The 15,820-nt window shown below is 36.5% G+C and overlaps 1 protein-coding gene across 5 annotated transcripts in view; it reads right to left on the bottom strand.

The window, feature by feature from the left end:
• Nucleotides 1-15,820, bottom strand: part of HERC1 (HECT and RLD domain containing E3 ubiquitin protein ligase family member 1) — a 99,354-nt gene that overhangs the window by 8,509 nt on the left and 75,025 nt on the right. For 4 of the 5 annotated variants that reach the window (XM_063345792.1, XM_063345794.1, XM_063345796.1 and 1 more), the window contains 19 exons: nt 15,386-15,599; nt 14,368-14,624; nt 13,689-13,816; nt 12,034-12,161; nt 10,618-10,818; nt 9,591-9,721; nt 8,328-8,527; nt 7,720-7,834; nt 7,028-7,174; nt 6,375-6,476; nt 5,736-5,909; nt 5,127-5,420; nt 4,301-4,366; nt 4,062-4,187; nt 3,298-3,436; nt 2,600-2,781; nt 1,672-1,827; nt 1,052-1,174; nt 351-453 (listed from right to left, as the gene is read on the bottom strand). In XM_063345792.1, the coding sequence (XP_063201862.1) occupies nt 351-453; nt 1,052-1,174; nt 1,672-1,827; nt 2,600-2,781; nt 3,298-3,436; nt 4,062-4,187; nt 4,301-4,366; nt 5,127-5,420; nt 5,736-5,909; nt 6,375-6,476; nt 7,028-7,174; nt 7,720-7,834; nt 8,328-8,527; nt 9,591-9,721; nt 10,618-10,818; nt 12,034-12,161; nt 13,689-13,816; nt 14,368-14,624; nt 15,386-15,599 (2,986 nt within the window). The remainder of the gene's footprint in view (nt 1-350; nt 454-1,051; nt 1,175-1,671; nt 1,828-2,599; nt 2,782-3,297; nt 3,437-4,061; nt 4,188-4,300; nt 4,367-5,126; nt 5,421-5,735; nt 5,910-6,374; nt 6,477-7,027; nt 7,175-7,719; nt 7,835-8,327; nt 8,528-9,590; nt 9,722-10,617; nt 10,819-12,033; nt 12,162-13,688; nt 13,817-14,367; nt 14,625-15,385; nt 15,600-15,820) is intronic. The other variant, XM_063345797.1, reaches the window with a different exon arrangement.

Genomic DNA, 15,820 nt, shown 5'->3' with positions numbered 1-15,820 from the left:
CCTGTCCAGATTTTTAAACAACTTGCATAGGCACAGGCTTTATCAGACGAAATAAACTTTTAAGTAACCCAAAGTTTTTGGACATGTGTAATTCAATGAAGTTTTACGAAAATACTCTTCAAAAAGTAAATTAGTAAATTGAAAGGCTACCCTGAGATCAGCCTAGATAGAGCTACAAATCTGGATTTTAGGCCAATGTTAAAATTGCATTGTTGAAGTTCCAAAATTCAGATTAGGTCAGCACAAATCTAAGTAGTAGCATTAGGTCAGTCTTATAAATATGTCTTAATAGTCTTCCTTTTCACTTGCAATACACACAAACCTATAGGTGGAAAGGTCCAAATGCCTACCTTGTCCAAAAGTATACACGTGACCATCTTTTGTCAGTGCAACAGAGAACTGGGTTCCACAGGCAACTTTTTTTATTCCAATTCCACAAAGAATATCCACTTTCTAAGGGGTAAGTAAAAGGAAAGAGAGCTATGGTATTATGAGGATATAAACAGAAAGCAAACATAAATTTAATCTGCAAATCCTGCTTCCAAAAAAAATTTTTATAATTCCCACTGTGCAATGCATACATTGTAGAATTACGCTAATTAGTACTTGTAAAATAATACAGGAAACTGAGACAGTTTTTCTCTTTTTCTTTAATGGAACTAACACTTTTTTTCTACGTACAATGATTCAAAATACCTTTTATTTACTAGGAGTGAGCAGGGAGTGGCAGGGGAGGAAGTAGATAAATGTGTAAACAACCTCCCCCCCAAATTCCAAAATAAGAAAGCTCTTATCTTTAAGCTAATCCTAAAATTTTCATTATTTGTATTGACACAGAGATAAGGTGACTATTATTTATGTGAAATCCTTTCAAGTATCAGGGTCAGCATAATGTACCATCAGAATTATTTATACTAGATTGTATTAAAACAGCATAGCGGATGGAATGAATAATTTAACTTCTGCAAATTCCACTCTCTCTGAACACTGTGTAACATGTTTAACAACACTGAAAATTTACGCAAAGAACAATTTCCCTATGAATTCTAACCTGCGGTGAGGATTTTGCAGTGGAATTTCCCAGACCAAGTTTACCATAATCTCCATCTCCGAAAGCCCAAACCATGGAGCCATCTGCTGACACAGCCACAGTATGATTGAGCCCACAGGCCACCTGGGTGACAGAAATACGTTACTACCACAGTTCTTGCTACCTTACTACTAACTCAAACACCCCAACTACCTTTAAAAAAAGAAAACGTCTGTATTAAAAAATAATTATCCTTCTGAAACCATTAAAAACTCCATTCCTTATTAGAGTGTTTTAAAGACCTTTTAGGACCACAGTAGTATTTTTCATGTATTTGCTTCCCCTCAGCTCCTGGAACCAAAGGACAGTATTATGCTACACATGCTCATTGTTTGAGAATACAAAATAACTCATGAATTCACACTTCAAAATACCTACATCTTGGAACGTTTAAAAAAAAGGGCAGTTTTGCAGAAAGAAGATCAAAGGAGTCAGGAAAGTAATTATTTAAGAAATTATGCATAGTCAAATTCTGCCATCATAATCAAAATAAAAGCCAAGGTTAAAAAACAGAATGCTTAAATATGTTGAAAACATCCACTTTAAACAAAGATACATTGCTAGTTTTAGATAAACCATGCCTGTCCAATCTGGTAACCTTCCAGCGCCGTCACTCTTTCTGGAAGTTTCTTATTGGAAGTGTTTCCAAGTCCTAACCGACCATAATCACCGTTTCCAAATGTAAAAAGTTTGCCATCTGCCGTCACCACAGCTGAGTGTTTGAAGCCACATGACATCTGGAAGCAAAATAAACATAATTTTAACATACATTTTAAATTTGGAGGGGAAGTAATATTAGCTATTCCATATAAATATGTAATACCTTTTTCTCCCCTAAACTATAATCACTTTATAAAGAGCTAAAATACAGATATTTTAGTATTACAGATTTCTCCAACAACGTATCTCTTATTCTTCGCAATGGTAACATTTAGGGGTAGGACAGGTGGGGTTTTGCATGAAGAAAGGCCTCAGGTGTTTATTTATTTTCACCAAGTACTGTTTTCTGCACAACAGATTGCTTTTGCTGTACAAATATTTTATAAATATAACTACATAAATATATATATTTTTATAAAGAAACCTCCAACCAAAACCAAATACGGTTTTGTGCATTTTTACAATGCACACTTGGCACTTTGGAGGAGGTCTTGGGGGCCAATTTTGTATGTCAAAGTCACCCGACAAGGACCAAAGGAAACTTCTACATCATGTCTGTATTTTGACAATCTTTTGATCATTCCTTTCTTCCACGCTCTTTCTAATTTTTAGGCTTCTCCAGCAACAACTGTCAATTAACATCACACATCAACAATGAGCTCTGCGATATTAACATCCTTCCATCGGGAATTATCAACTTGGTTCATAATGCTCAGAGAAGTAGGAAGTTGCCTGTTTTCATTCAGTATATGAATTCAAACTGTCAAGACCCCCGATGGTTCTGGCACATTCCTAGCACTAGAGGTTACCACGCCTGTAGCTTGTAGGAGACAAAAAGTATTTTGGAACCTGCACAACTTCTTCTCCTTGCAGAGCCTCTATTTGCCTCGGCCGGCGCTGTCTGTCACTGTTCCCGTGGCCGAGTTTGCCATAATCTCCATCTCCCCAGCTAAAGACTTCCCCACTTTCTGTTAAAGCCATGGAATGTCCATCAGATCCACAAGAAGTGACCAGCTGTGTTACAACAAAGCCTGTTAAAGAAAATTGAGAAAATAAAATTTAGAATAAATTATAATAAAATTTTAAACATACATTTATCCAAGTGCCCCTAGTGGTAGCCAATTAAGGCTAGGGAAAGGAACCAACCATGACAACAATCTCCCTGTTACAGCAACTTATTTACTTTTTATTTTGGACAAAACCTTCGTCGTCTTCTGCACAACCCATGCTTCTAGACTGCCATTAGTTTTGAAGTGAAATGATCCTACCTTGGGCAAAGACTTTTCCCTGAAGTTGCCTTAAAATTAAGAAATTTTAAGAAATTACTACTTAAATCTTAAGGAAAAATGAACATATAGTTTATTTGTTCGATTTTTTAATTAAAGACTACAATACTTTAATGCGTAAATCTGCAAAAATAGCAGATGGCTATCAAATAATAGCATCAAATAATTACACACAAATAATTATATTAACTAGATATATAATATTAACTAATCCTTAGTTGTGCTCTGACAATTGACTCGTTTCAAACCCAACAATTTTACCTTGCAGCGCTGAAATGACTGTTAAGACATGAAGATCATCCGAATTTCCTTGTCCCAGTCGTCCATAGCTCCCTTCTCCACAAGCCAAAACTGTGCCATTGGCTTGAATGACGAAAGTACAATTCTGGCCACAAACAACCTAGTTTAGAAAGACAAGGGAGTTTCAATGGTTTTTGAGTTAGATGCAGCAACATTGCCATACCTGCATTAAAATGTGCATTCTTTTTAATTTTTTTTCTTTGTAATTATATCAAGACAGCAGACTTTTGTCACACTGCAAATACCTTTGTGACAACCCGATTAACATAAGACTTCACTCACCCCATGTTTAATGGAGTTTTGTTACCCAATCACATCATAATAAAAATTACTTCACTGACACTTGCTACTAGTTTTGGCAAACCTTCTTCGACTGAGCAAAATCACAATATTCCATTACCTGAGATTTAGTTTTGATGTTTACACCCTGAATGACAATGTTATTTCAGAAAACAAAATTGGCACATGCATTATGTTAAAGCTGTGCATGTTATCTTCAAGTCATGTTCGTATCAAACAATTTTGTTGTGTCAGATTTCAGTGGCTTCTTGGTTTGAATTTGTCAAATAATTAAAGATTTCCTCTTTAGTGAAAACACACGTTTCGGGAGTACTTTATACTCAATTCAAACAACAAATTGGAAAGACATTCAGAGAGAGATTTTGACAACCAGTACAAACAATACATAGTAAACCATTAAATCAGGACTGTTTTCAAGTGCCCACCTGCTGCGCCTGAGAGAATGACGGTGCTGCTACTGGTATCATGACATTTCTACCAGCTTCTGCTAACTGTCCGTGTCTTCCTGCTCCCCACAGATACACGTCACATTTGCCTCCCAAGTGCCAATCCTACAGAACAGCAGGAAAAAATGCTTTAGAACATGAGTACTTTCAATAGCTTACAATGTTTAAAAAGAATTAAAAAAAAATAAAAAAATCCCCAATCCATCAAGTTTACTCACCTCTGGCCTTGACGTTGCCCAAGACATTATCTGTTCATCCATACCATTGATCCATTTACTGTTATCCTACACAACAAAAGCACATTATTTGTCTGTTATGCAATACATATTTTCCTTTTGAACTAAGAACGATGTTGACATTCAAATTGTTCTAAACAGTATAGCACTAAGAATGAATGTGTGCAGACTCAAATACTTTATTTTCATCCACAGGCCAAGTTTATTTCCTTACTACACCTCTCTAGTGATGACACCGTTATCCATGACTTGCAATCCAAATAAAAAAAAAAACAAATAAAATTCATGACAAAGTAGTCTTTTCCTATTTGCTGATGCTTAGGGCTTTTTGATGTTTTAGTTGCAAACACTGGCTTAAAATGCTATAAGCTTGCTGATAAAAAATTCCTAATCCAAAATTTCTATTTTGGTTTATATACCATAACAAGTCACAAAGACAACTGACACTAGGAAAATAATTTGGTGTAGAAACGTGCCACAATGTTACTCTAAAAATAGCACAGTAAAGCTCTATGTTTCTTGCTTCTACCACATATGAAAATTATTGTCACAGTTTTGGGTTGTTTTGTTTTATTTTTTAATACGCAGCTGAGTTTTTTAATATGCAGCTGCAATCTCTCTCTGAGGTTGCTCAGAGAGCACAACCTTTACAGCATATTCTAATCGGTTAATTAAAAAATAAACTTACACTAAATGCTGGTGCTATGTTAATGAATATAGATCTTTACAGTTCAGATATGGTAAGTGCATCACACCACACGCTCAATAACAACATGCTTTGCTGCTGAGACAATACAGCACATCTTACCATTAGGAGAGTAAGCTCATCCTCTGGAACAGGCTCCAGGTCCGGAACAGTAAAGGATTCTGGGAATTGTGCTCCCTTAGCTAGGGCTTCAGCAGCTTTTATGGTAGTAGAGAAACACTCTAGCCAGGCCCATTCTGTAGGATTCCAGGCTGCGGGATCAGGGAGGCAGTTCTGGTGATGAGGGGGCACCGGGGGATTGCACAAGAGCTGGTCCAGGTGAAGGCCCACAGCGAGGGATGCCAAGCACTGCATGTAAGGACTGTGAACAAGCTGGTCTCCACAAACAACATGCGGCTAAAGGGGAGGCGGGGGGAGAGATATTGAACAGGCAAAGTTAGAAATATATATTAATCAATTTAGAAATAGGTGTCCTTCAAGTCTAGTCCTGTAGAAAAATACTTTTCTACATGTTTAATTAAAGATTTTATAATATTTTAAATATTCTCAAATTAGAAGACTACCAGCTTTAGGAATACTGAAAGACATTTGCAAATAGGAGGTAGGAAAATCTTCTGGGTTTTCTGTGGCAAAAGACTGAAACCAGCTGAGAGTCAAACAGTGGCCTTATGTCAGACGGGAATTCTAAATGTTTGTATTAGCTCTTCTTACCTTTTCATAAGCGTACTGTTCCTGAAGCATTATTGGCAAACGTTCCAAGAAAGCTCGCATGCAAGGAGCCATATTTAATCCTAGAACTCCTTGCTGCTTCAGTGCCGTCCTACATGTTGCAAGGACGTGATTGGAAGATATCCACTCTGAAGTACAGTTCACTACCAACACATCCTGTTTAACAGCAGTCACAACACACATTAGAAATTAAAAACTCATAAAGCAGGATTATTCAGCTCCACTGACTTATCATCAATCATCTTAGTTTCCACAGGGTCCAGAAACCACACAAACTTGGACATTTTTATCTCTGTTGGTGAATAATCTGCTTCCATTAAACAGATAAGCTGATGTAACCAGCATGCAGCATCCTTTATAACCACCGGCTCAGAAGGATTCCACCCTGACCCCTAAATTAACATAGGATTCTATTAAAAAAACCCAGTGTTTTTAGTGTCTGGTGATAGTTGAAAGATAAAACAATGTGTTTTGAAAATATACCAGAACTAGACAGGTATTTCTCCTTGCATATTTTAAAAAAAAAAAAAAGGGTGAAAAAAAAGAAAGGAAAAATAAAGACAGACAAACAGCATTTTCTTTTAGTAAAAAATATGAAAGAATATCAACACATAGTGTCACCTTTGATCTGTTAGAGCAAGCAGCTACTCCCACTTCAGGTATCCATACTGCAGTCTGAATAGCTCCAGAACCTATCACAACACTCTGCAATACCGAACCATCCTAAGGAAAGAAGTGTTTTGAGTCAGTGTCAGTGTCTGAGCTACTTTTCTGTTTAAATGCATACAACCACATTCCTAAGGGATAATATTGTCCTAAACTGTTCAATATTTATTTTAAAACTCAAATGTTTATACTAAAAGTGAAAAAATATCTAGCACTTTCATAGCATTAAGGAGATAACACAACTAAGGATTTAGAAGTGTTTAATTATTAACATTATCTGACTGTTGGAAAAGTTCTCCAAGTAAGAGACTATTGTTCCCAACTATAGAGTGGCTGGTTCTGCAAAGTGTAACTAACATGACCAAGCCTACAGAATGAAGCAATAGGAGAACGAGAAAATATAAAATACCTCAATGGTAAGTACAATTTCAACTTATATTTTATTATTTATCATTTCGTACTATTATTTTATACTATGCTTTCTCTGATGTTTCTAACAATGTTTCTAACATGCTGGTGAAAAAAAAAGAAGCTAGCTAGTCTGATGCCTTGATCTTTTTAGATACTCATAGTGAAAAAGAATCATGACACGTCAAAGATGATCTTACCCGTAAAGACCAAATATTCATGAGACCACCAAGTCCACCGGATACTAATGCCAGTCCATCAGGACTGAATGCAACAGTCCGAACAGGAGTAATATGTCCTCTCAGTTGAAATACACACTTGACTTCTACTGCTTTTCGGAAGCCATCCTGAAAATTATTTCAGAGTTACAAAACACTGAACTATTTACAGAAAACAGAATAGCGTAACAGCTTCTGTATTCTGCAATAAATACTGATCATCCACAAAGATGGTGTAGTTTCCATAAGATAATAAAAAAGATAAATACTATGATAACATTTTATAAATATCTTTGCCACATGATCGTCTTTTCTGCCCATACAAAATGACATCAACATTAAAGACCACATTACAATTTACAAAAGTGAAATTAATCTTGACTTAATTTTATATAGAAAAAAGTTTAGTATAAATTTATCAGCTTTTAAAAAAAAGAAAACAGATAATAATACAACCTTTAGCAAAAAAAAAAAAAAAATCATTTACACCTGTGATTTTTCATTTCCTGTTCTGAAAATGCCTACATATATACAAATGCAATATAAACTTTTTTTTAGCAAATGTCTTCTCTCAGGAAATGTTGAGATTTGAGCAACTCGCTCACATTCTTCTCCTCCCCCCGTTTTGGAACAAGCAAAGAGAATTTCTTAAACACCAAGTTTAGTCCTTTTACCTTGGCACTCGCTTCTTGGTCCCACCACCCTTCTGAGCAAGTTGAGCTGGACTGCAGCGCCATTACTATGTCCTGGGGAACAGTCCAGACACACACCAAACCATTGTGGCATCCTCTAAAGGAAGTCAGGATAAATCAGAAAAACAAAGTAAAGGTATTAACTAATGAAATATTCAGTGGTATTGTAATTAACTTAAAATATCAGTGGTCTTCACCACCTTCCTATAAAACCATATTGTAATCAGTGAATCTAAAGTGGAAAAGAACATTCCCAATGGATAAATGCATCTTTTCCTGTTCCTCTCCAACCCCGCAGCTTTTCAAGTTTTACTAACAACATACTCTCAGAAATGAAATTTTTTTGCTTCATCAAAATTTCAAGCAGGACATCCACACAGAGGTCTCATAGCATGGAGAAAACAGTCGGTAACATGACCAGAGCTGCTCTTTCCATATGAATTCTGAAGCCTCGTGGACCTCATGGCAACTGGCTTACTGAATGACTGTTATTTAAAAAAAAAGAGAAAACTTTTCTTTGCTCTGGACACTAAAGACTGGTAGACAAGTCCTGCAAAAGAGCTATAGAAACAATAAAAACAATTACATACGTAGCCAGTAAAAGCTGCAACTTGGGTCCTCTCCCTGGAAGAGCACACCAGGCGATGCCATTCACAAAAGCTGGGTGGGACAGTGAATGCAGACGCCTCCAACATCCTCCCATATGGCCCCAGAGTTTCACTGTTTCTTCCTTGGCACATGTCAGGAGAATCTTCCCAGTTGGATCCCACTTCATACTAACAATCATATCCTATTGGATTTAAAAAAATTAAAAATAAGTATGAAGTAACACAGTAAGGACATAGAAAATTTAACTCTCAGAGATAATGTAATGTTTAATTATTAATAACAAAGAAGATTTTATTGTTAAATAGTTTCAGAGATAGTGAGTTGCAATTACAAAACCATAAAAATACTTTTCAGAGCTGTCAAATTGAAATAAAATCCAAGCTTCCTGAGAGAAGGTACAGGGAAAGCGTAGAAAAAAATGTTCTCTTTTCATTGCACACCTTTCTTGATTTTTTCTTTCCCCAAAAGAAGCAGACAATTTTTCCTTCTTTTTTATATAATGAAATTGTAGTATGAATTACCTTAATGGTACATGGTTCATAAACATATTGGGCAGTGGGCCAGACGTAGTTTTGAGTCTAACGGAGGTATGAAAGGAGAACAGCCCACAGTGGAAAAGGCAAGTATAGCTTTATTGTCACAGCATGCTCACTTCTGTGACTGCCGTGCTTCAAATACCGAGACCAGTTCATGGAAGCATCCAAGATGCTTTTACTACACCTAAGCTTGGGGAATTCTCTTCACCTAACAAATAATTTATGGACTATTAATCACTTATTATTACATACCAGCCAAGCAAAGGGTTCTAAACATTGTTCTAAACATTGTTCTAAACATTTGCGGCTGCATAATTGGAAACACATCTTTTGCTTTGCACAGGAACTTAAGCTTTACAAAAACATGTGACATAACCAAAATTAAAATTTCTTATGAGCACTTTTACAAATAAAATAACGATGGTCTTTTAAATCCAGACATGCATAGCTGTGTCCTTAATACACTTCTGTCACTGTATGTACATACACTTTACAATCTCTAATAACAAAAAAGGCTATAAAATTTATTTTTCCTTTTTTTTTTTTTTTCTAATTTGGTAGACTGTTCCTTTAAAAAATATTGTGTTTAACATGTGTATCAGAAAAGCTATTTGTTGACTTCATAAATAGCTTTCAAATATAGAAATCAGCGTTAAAAGATCTTTGCCCACAAAAATTACGCATTAGTTTTAAAAAGACTAACTCTACCTTATGTGCATCAACTAGAACGATTCCTCCTTTTTCAAGTGGTTCCTTTGTTCCTATTAGCAATTTTCCATCTGAATAGCCAACTGCAAATGGTCTGTCTTCACTGAACCAGGCAAGGCATGTGACAGACACTATGTAAACAGACAACACAAAATATTCATTAAACTAAATCGAACTTCACTCCTGCCAAAGAGGTTTTTGCAGTGCAATTATCTAAAATATGAAGTGCTGTGCCCCCCACCACCACCACCCTGGCCCTAGGTTATTTAACATACTATTGGTCTGAAAATTTTCTTGGATTTGTATGGTAAAGATCAGACTGAGCGCTACTATAATGACAGCTGTTGAGATTACTTTGTAATAGTTTTTTCATTCTTCTTCTTTTAATTAAAATAATTTAATTTATATTCCTGACATGGTAAAAAGAACTATGCTAGGGAAGAGAAAAAAAGCAGACTGAATCCTATACGTGTATCTGAGACCGGGAAGCTTTTAAGAAAAGCGCTGAAAACAATTTGAGCCTTTCTTTGCACACAAATATTGCCTCACTTGATTCTGCCAAAAATTTCTGCAAATTTCCTGAAGGAGCAATAAGCAAAATCACACAGTGCTACCAAAAACGTGCTACTTGATGTTCCCTGAGACTGGAACTATAAAGGAAAAATGGCAGTAATGAAGTAATTCAAATGACACTGACTACATGCTATCTGTAGACAGAACAGACACTGCAGGGAATCTATATTAATTTTATACAACAGCAAGAAATGTCAGGATCTGAGTAGGTTGCTACCAACTGTTTGCCTCTGCTGTAGAGGAATCAGGGTGCAGATGGAGATCCCACAGACTTTTCTCCTCCCATGAACACAAGTGAATGATGCTTGCAGGTAAGATACCAGAAGTCAGATCCCATGAACGATAATAAAAAAATTGAGATTATATACTTGCTTAATTAAAAAAAAAATGGGGGGGGGGGGGGGGGGGAATTCATAATTTTAATTTCTACTTAAATACTGATACGGTCACCTACCATCCTTTCTGTAGCAGTGCTCCAGTTCTAGCCGGTGCATGGTTGAAATATCCACAACTTCAATAAGACCAAGAGATCCATCCATACGCCCAATTAATAATAATTCTGGAGCATCTCCTGTCCATGCTGCAGCGGGCCCTTCTTCTGGCCAAGCTAGAGCAGATACCCAGTGAGGCTGAAGATCTAATAATCCCTTTCCTCCTAGGAGCGCAAAAAGTCTTTTAAAACTACTTCATCTTCATAAAGAAAAGAAAACAACAAAAGTACTTTCCATAGGAAAATATCAAGAGATCCTATTTAGATGTAGCACATACTACAAATTCATGTAAGTTACAAGCCTATGAAGCAGTGGTCCACTAATCTATGCAGACAAAATCTAGCTAATAAATCTCAATTATCAGCCAAGTTACATGGTTTTCTTAGGGAAGCTAAATTCTTCAGTACTCAGTAAATTTAGACTTTTTCTGTGGACTGTCTATTAACATGGGCAGTGTAGCTGGTGATTTTCATAAGCACAAAACAACAGAATGAAGTTTCAGAGATTACAAATGACAAAGTGATTAGTAGTCTTCCCACAGGAGTTCTAAAGGTATTAATGCTGGATTAGTCAATTGCAGCACAAATGACAGTAAAAATGTAAGAGAATCCACTTAAAGATGCTCGCAAGCTGAACCAAGGAATTGGAAAGGGCTTTTCCTGGAGCAGGCTCAGTCCTCTCTATCACAATGCAATATCATAAATTCATTAATTTTATAGTGTTTCTTCTAAGGTTTCATTTCTCATTATAAAAAATGAGATGACAGTCTTTTAAACATTAGAAACTTTTTTTAAGTTATTCATGGCCAATTTATTTACATTTCTTCTTGTGTCCACACTATCCATTTGCTTACATGGCTGCTTTTTCTCCCTGGACTTCTACAGTTTATCTTCCTAATGTACTTATTTATAAGCTTCCTTCTCCAAGACTCTTCTGTTCAAATAAATAAACCAAGCTCACTCATTCTACTCTCATTAGAAGACATTCCATCTAGCTGAACACTCTAGAAGTCATTCCCTCCATCTGCTTCAGTCAATTTTCACATTCTCCCCGTTGCATGCAGAAAGGTAATACTTGCGGACTACAAGAAGATAGTATTTACAGACAAAAATTGCTAAAAGTAATCAAGCCTCACACCTAAATACTTTTGATCCCACAAGGACTCATTGGCTGCTCAGTTTTCTACTGAATTGTACATCACGCATTCATTTGCGGTTAGTTTCTTCCTCTTATTAAATAGGTTTACAAGATATTATGGAAGATGGTAGGCATTTAAACTGGAGAGCTTACACAGTTAAATACTTGGGTAAACAAATACTCAGTAACTTAGCAGCTTCCCTAGAAATTCGTTGTACCATGAAGTGTCACTAAGAGCATACCATTGACTTGCCATATGTTCACCATCTTTTCCGTAGCTCCAGCCAGGTACTTGCCACTGATGCTCCAACAGACAAGAGACAAACTAAGGTCACTGGGTGATCCCAGACTTTCTTCAGAATCACCTTCTCTACAAGAGAATAAAATAGTGCAGTTAAAAAAGGGCATCTCCTTTAAGCAGACAGGAAAACATAAAATTAATTGAACATACAAGTTAAAATCTGGAGTCCCCCATCATCACTGCAGATTTACGTAATAGATTTTTCTGCTCATAGTTCTATCTTCTATTTAAACCCACTTCAAATTACAGAACAAGATACCCGTTATTTCTACAGTAAGAAATTTGAAGTTAGGTTTCAATTAGAAGAATAAGTTTAATTATGTTTAACTTTACCTATTTATAGCTCAAATTTAACATCTTTGGTGAGGGCAAAACTTTCTGGGAAGTCATGAAATGAAACAGAATACCTTAGGCAAAAGAAATTGAAGGGTACATCTTACTCTCAATTTTAGCTTAAACTCTTCCTCCTATTACACTGTTCTAAAATTCTAGTTTAAGTTTGCTTTTTGCCTTTACCAGGACCACTGGTGTGTTTTATTGCCCCTTAGGGTCATACATGACAGGCACAATGTTTATCAATTTTAGTAACAGGAAAATGAAGGCTCTAATACTGCCAGGACGCATGTTGCAGGCCACGTAGTGTGTCACCCCTGTATTTTTGAAGATACAGAAGGCATGCCTTTGGCGTGTTCTTGCTTAAGCAGCAGACAGTGAATTTGGGAATAGAGCAGGTAATTGGGCCTTGTAACTGTTATTGACAACATTAACTTAATAACACATGTAACAATATTAACATAAAAAAGTTAACATAACAGGTAGTATACTGTATCAGGGAAATCTAGTAGCATTTAAATAATGTTCCTCCAAACTCAGAAAAACAAAAAGTATTCTCACAGAAGGAGGACATAATTCTATCAGAAAGAAGGGATAATGCCTTTTCATCTACTTGTCTCTAAGGGCTACAAAAACCTTCTTCTGAAGTCAAGTTATTACACCATTCCATTTATTCCTTTTAAGGCAGCAGCAAAGAATAGCAAGCAAACAAGAACTAAAACGACCACTAAGAAATCATCACGAAACAACCCTCAAGTCCGCTATTGTTTCTTCATTCTCCTGAGATAAACTGACCTAAGCTGTACTAAAGAATTAGATTTTAATCTTTTATTTTTCTTTCTTTTTGGGACACATCCAAATGCTACAAAAGTACTTCCCCGACAGCCTCACGAAGAAGAATCACACTCAGTTACTGAACCCCAGAAGTCACAAATTCTTTTTTCACACGTGACTCAAACCACCACACTCGAAATTATCATGTTATATGTTGTACCTGTCCACTGCAACCCACTGAAGGGATTTTTGCATTTTTTTCGTGTGACAGTCCCTTACAGACAGTCCCTTTATACCTACTCTTATCAGCTTGACATTTAAGTTCAATTTTCAGTTTTAAGCTATTTCATGCCATAAACACGGCAACAATCCCAGAGAAAAAAATGAGAGAACGTCTGCGCAGGAGATACTGCAGGGTTGTCTCTTTTCGTTACCCTGCACAATCACAGCTTAAATTAAATACTTGACTATTATAAAGAATCATCTTACAGCTTGTTGAGCACACAGGTTTGTTGCAATGAATACTGCTTCTTTGTAACATTCCACACCCTTATGGTGCCATCATTTCCACTGGTCGCCAAAAGTCCCTTTTTATTGCACCAAACACATGTCATGACCTGCAAGTACCAACATAATCATGGCAAAACTGAAATTCAAATCTAAAGCTTACGTATGTTTGTGCACTGGTATTAAGCAAATATTGACCAATGAGACAGAGTATTGTCTACATTATTGAAATACACTGTAATAATGAAACAAGATACATTTTTCTACTTTTACAGTAATTAAGCGTGCTTTATAAGGTTGCTACGCTTCGTTCAGACCCATACTCCACAGGCCACTATTGCACAGAATACTGGAAAAAGACGTTAACTACTAAGACAGAAAAATTAACGCAAATTAAGATCTAGTGTCAGAAAAGATTTAGGGTGATTCTGCTGACTACGTGTACTGTCATGTCCCCTTTAATTGAAGCTTCAAAGCAGCTAAGCATTTTTATGCATCAGAGCTACCGTCAAGCAGTAATTTAATTTATCACCAAAAAAATTACTTCTTGTGGGAAATCATTTCAGCCAGTATATTTGTAAAATAATAGTATTTTACTTTTGCTGTATTCTACAAAAGAGAGTATTAAAATTCATGCCTTTTTGGGAGAAATCATCCTTACCCTGTTCTGATGAGCCTCTAGTTTTATGAAGGAACATTTTCTTAAGTCTCCCCCCATATCAGCGAGGGTCTGAGGAATAGTTTGATTATCTCGATCGTGTGCTGCAAGAGTTCGCACCAGCTGCTGAGCAGCCCACTGCCTATGTTGGGAAGATAACCTTGAAGAGAGGCAGCAAGCTGCTAGTGCGTTAGCCAGCTCCAGAGGGCCTACAGCAGAAGGATCATAGGAAGGATGGGCATACAAATGGGCAATTAAACCTGCTTAAACAAAACAATGAGACGATGCCTAGATGAGTACCAAACAGAATTACACAAATGAACACAGCAATAGCCATAATTTCCAGAAAAAAGGGAAAGGGATTAACAAACATCTTACAAGGATGTTGCAATCATGTTAACTACTAGGAAAAAACAACTCTGTTGAGACTGAGAGAAAAACAACCACCTTGAAAATTTCACAAAAAAACCTAAAGAACAGAATTATGAATAGTCTTATTCCCACCATATGGACAATGGTTGTTCATGGAGCAGGGAAGAGGAAAATGCCTCCTCTGACAGAGAGAAGCTGCTGTGGCTGCTATGCCCCTCCCTCCCTTTAACACAGCAACACCCTGGCGTTGAGGCACAGCAGCTGCTTTTTGGCTCCCTGCCCTCTCTCAGCACAACTTTCTGTCTCAAGAGACAGGACAGTAGTTAGGTGGCCACACTCAACCATTATTCCCCTTCATTTCATATTAGGTGGCACAACCAAGGCTGAAAGTTTTAGCTCTATGGGGCTTTGAATACACACACATTCATTTTTTTTTTAAAGTGGCAAAAGATGCAACTCATAAGATCATATTTCTAAGTAAAATTTGTGTACTAAACTATAAGATTACTTTGATTAAAACAAGTTTTGTACATTTTTGAGAGTATGCTTTTGTATGTATGTATACATTACTCTAGAAAGCATCTCCTTAAATATAAATGAGGAATTAAAGACTTAATAATTAACATTTAAAAACAAAGCTGTATCGTACCTTTCTTTTCAATTTCGGCTTTATCGTAATTTGGCCTCAGTTTGGCCCCTTTGTCTGCCAACAGTGCTACAAGTGCTTGAGTAACCACAAAATTCGGAGATGTGACAAGTTTGTTTTCTTCTGCAATTCCTCTTAAAAAACTTGGCAAAAATTTTCGCTGAATCGGATCATCAACTGTTGTCAAGTTTACACCAGTTGCTGCAGAAATCAAATTCTAAAAATAAAGACAGACAATAAATACCCGGAACAAACAAAAATATCCTTTTTGTAAAGCATTTGTCGTCATCATGCACAATTTTACAGATTTTCAACTTTTTTCAGAAATTCTCAGCTCCCAACCACTTTTACTTTAAGATCATGTACAACTGGAATTTCCCTTAGCACAGGAAAGACATGGACCTGTTGGAGCAGGCCAGAGGAGGCCACGAAGATGAT

Source organism: Chroicocephalus ridibundus, chromosome 9 (genome assembly GCF_963924245.1).
Source record: "Chroicocephalus ridibundus chromosome 9, bChrRid1.1, whole genome shotgun sequence".
NCBI classification, from domain to species: Eukaryota; Metazoa; Chordata; class Aves; order Charadriiformes; family Laridae; genus Chroicocephalus; species Chroicocephalus ridibundus.
This window is presented reverse-complemented; position numbering and strand designations above follow the sequence as displayed.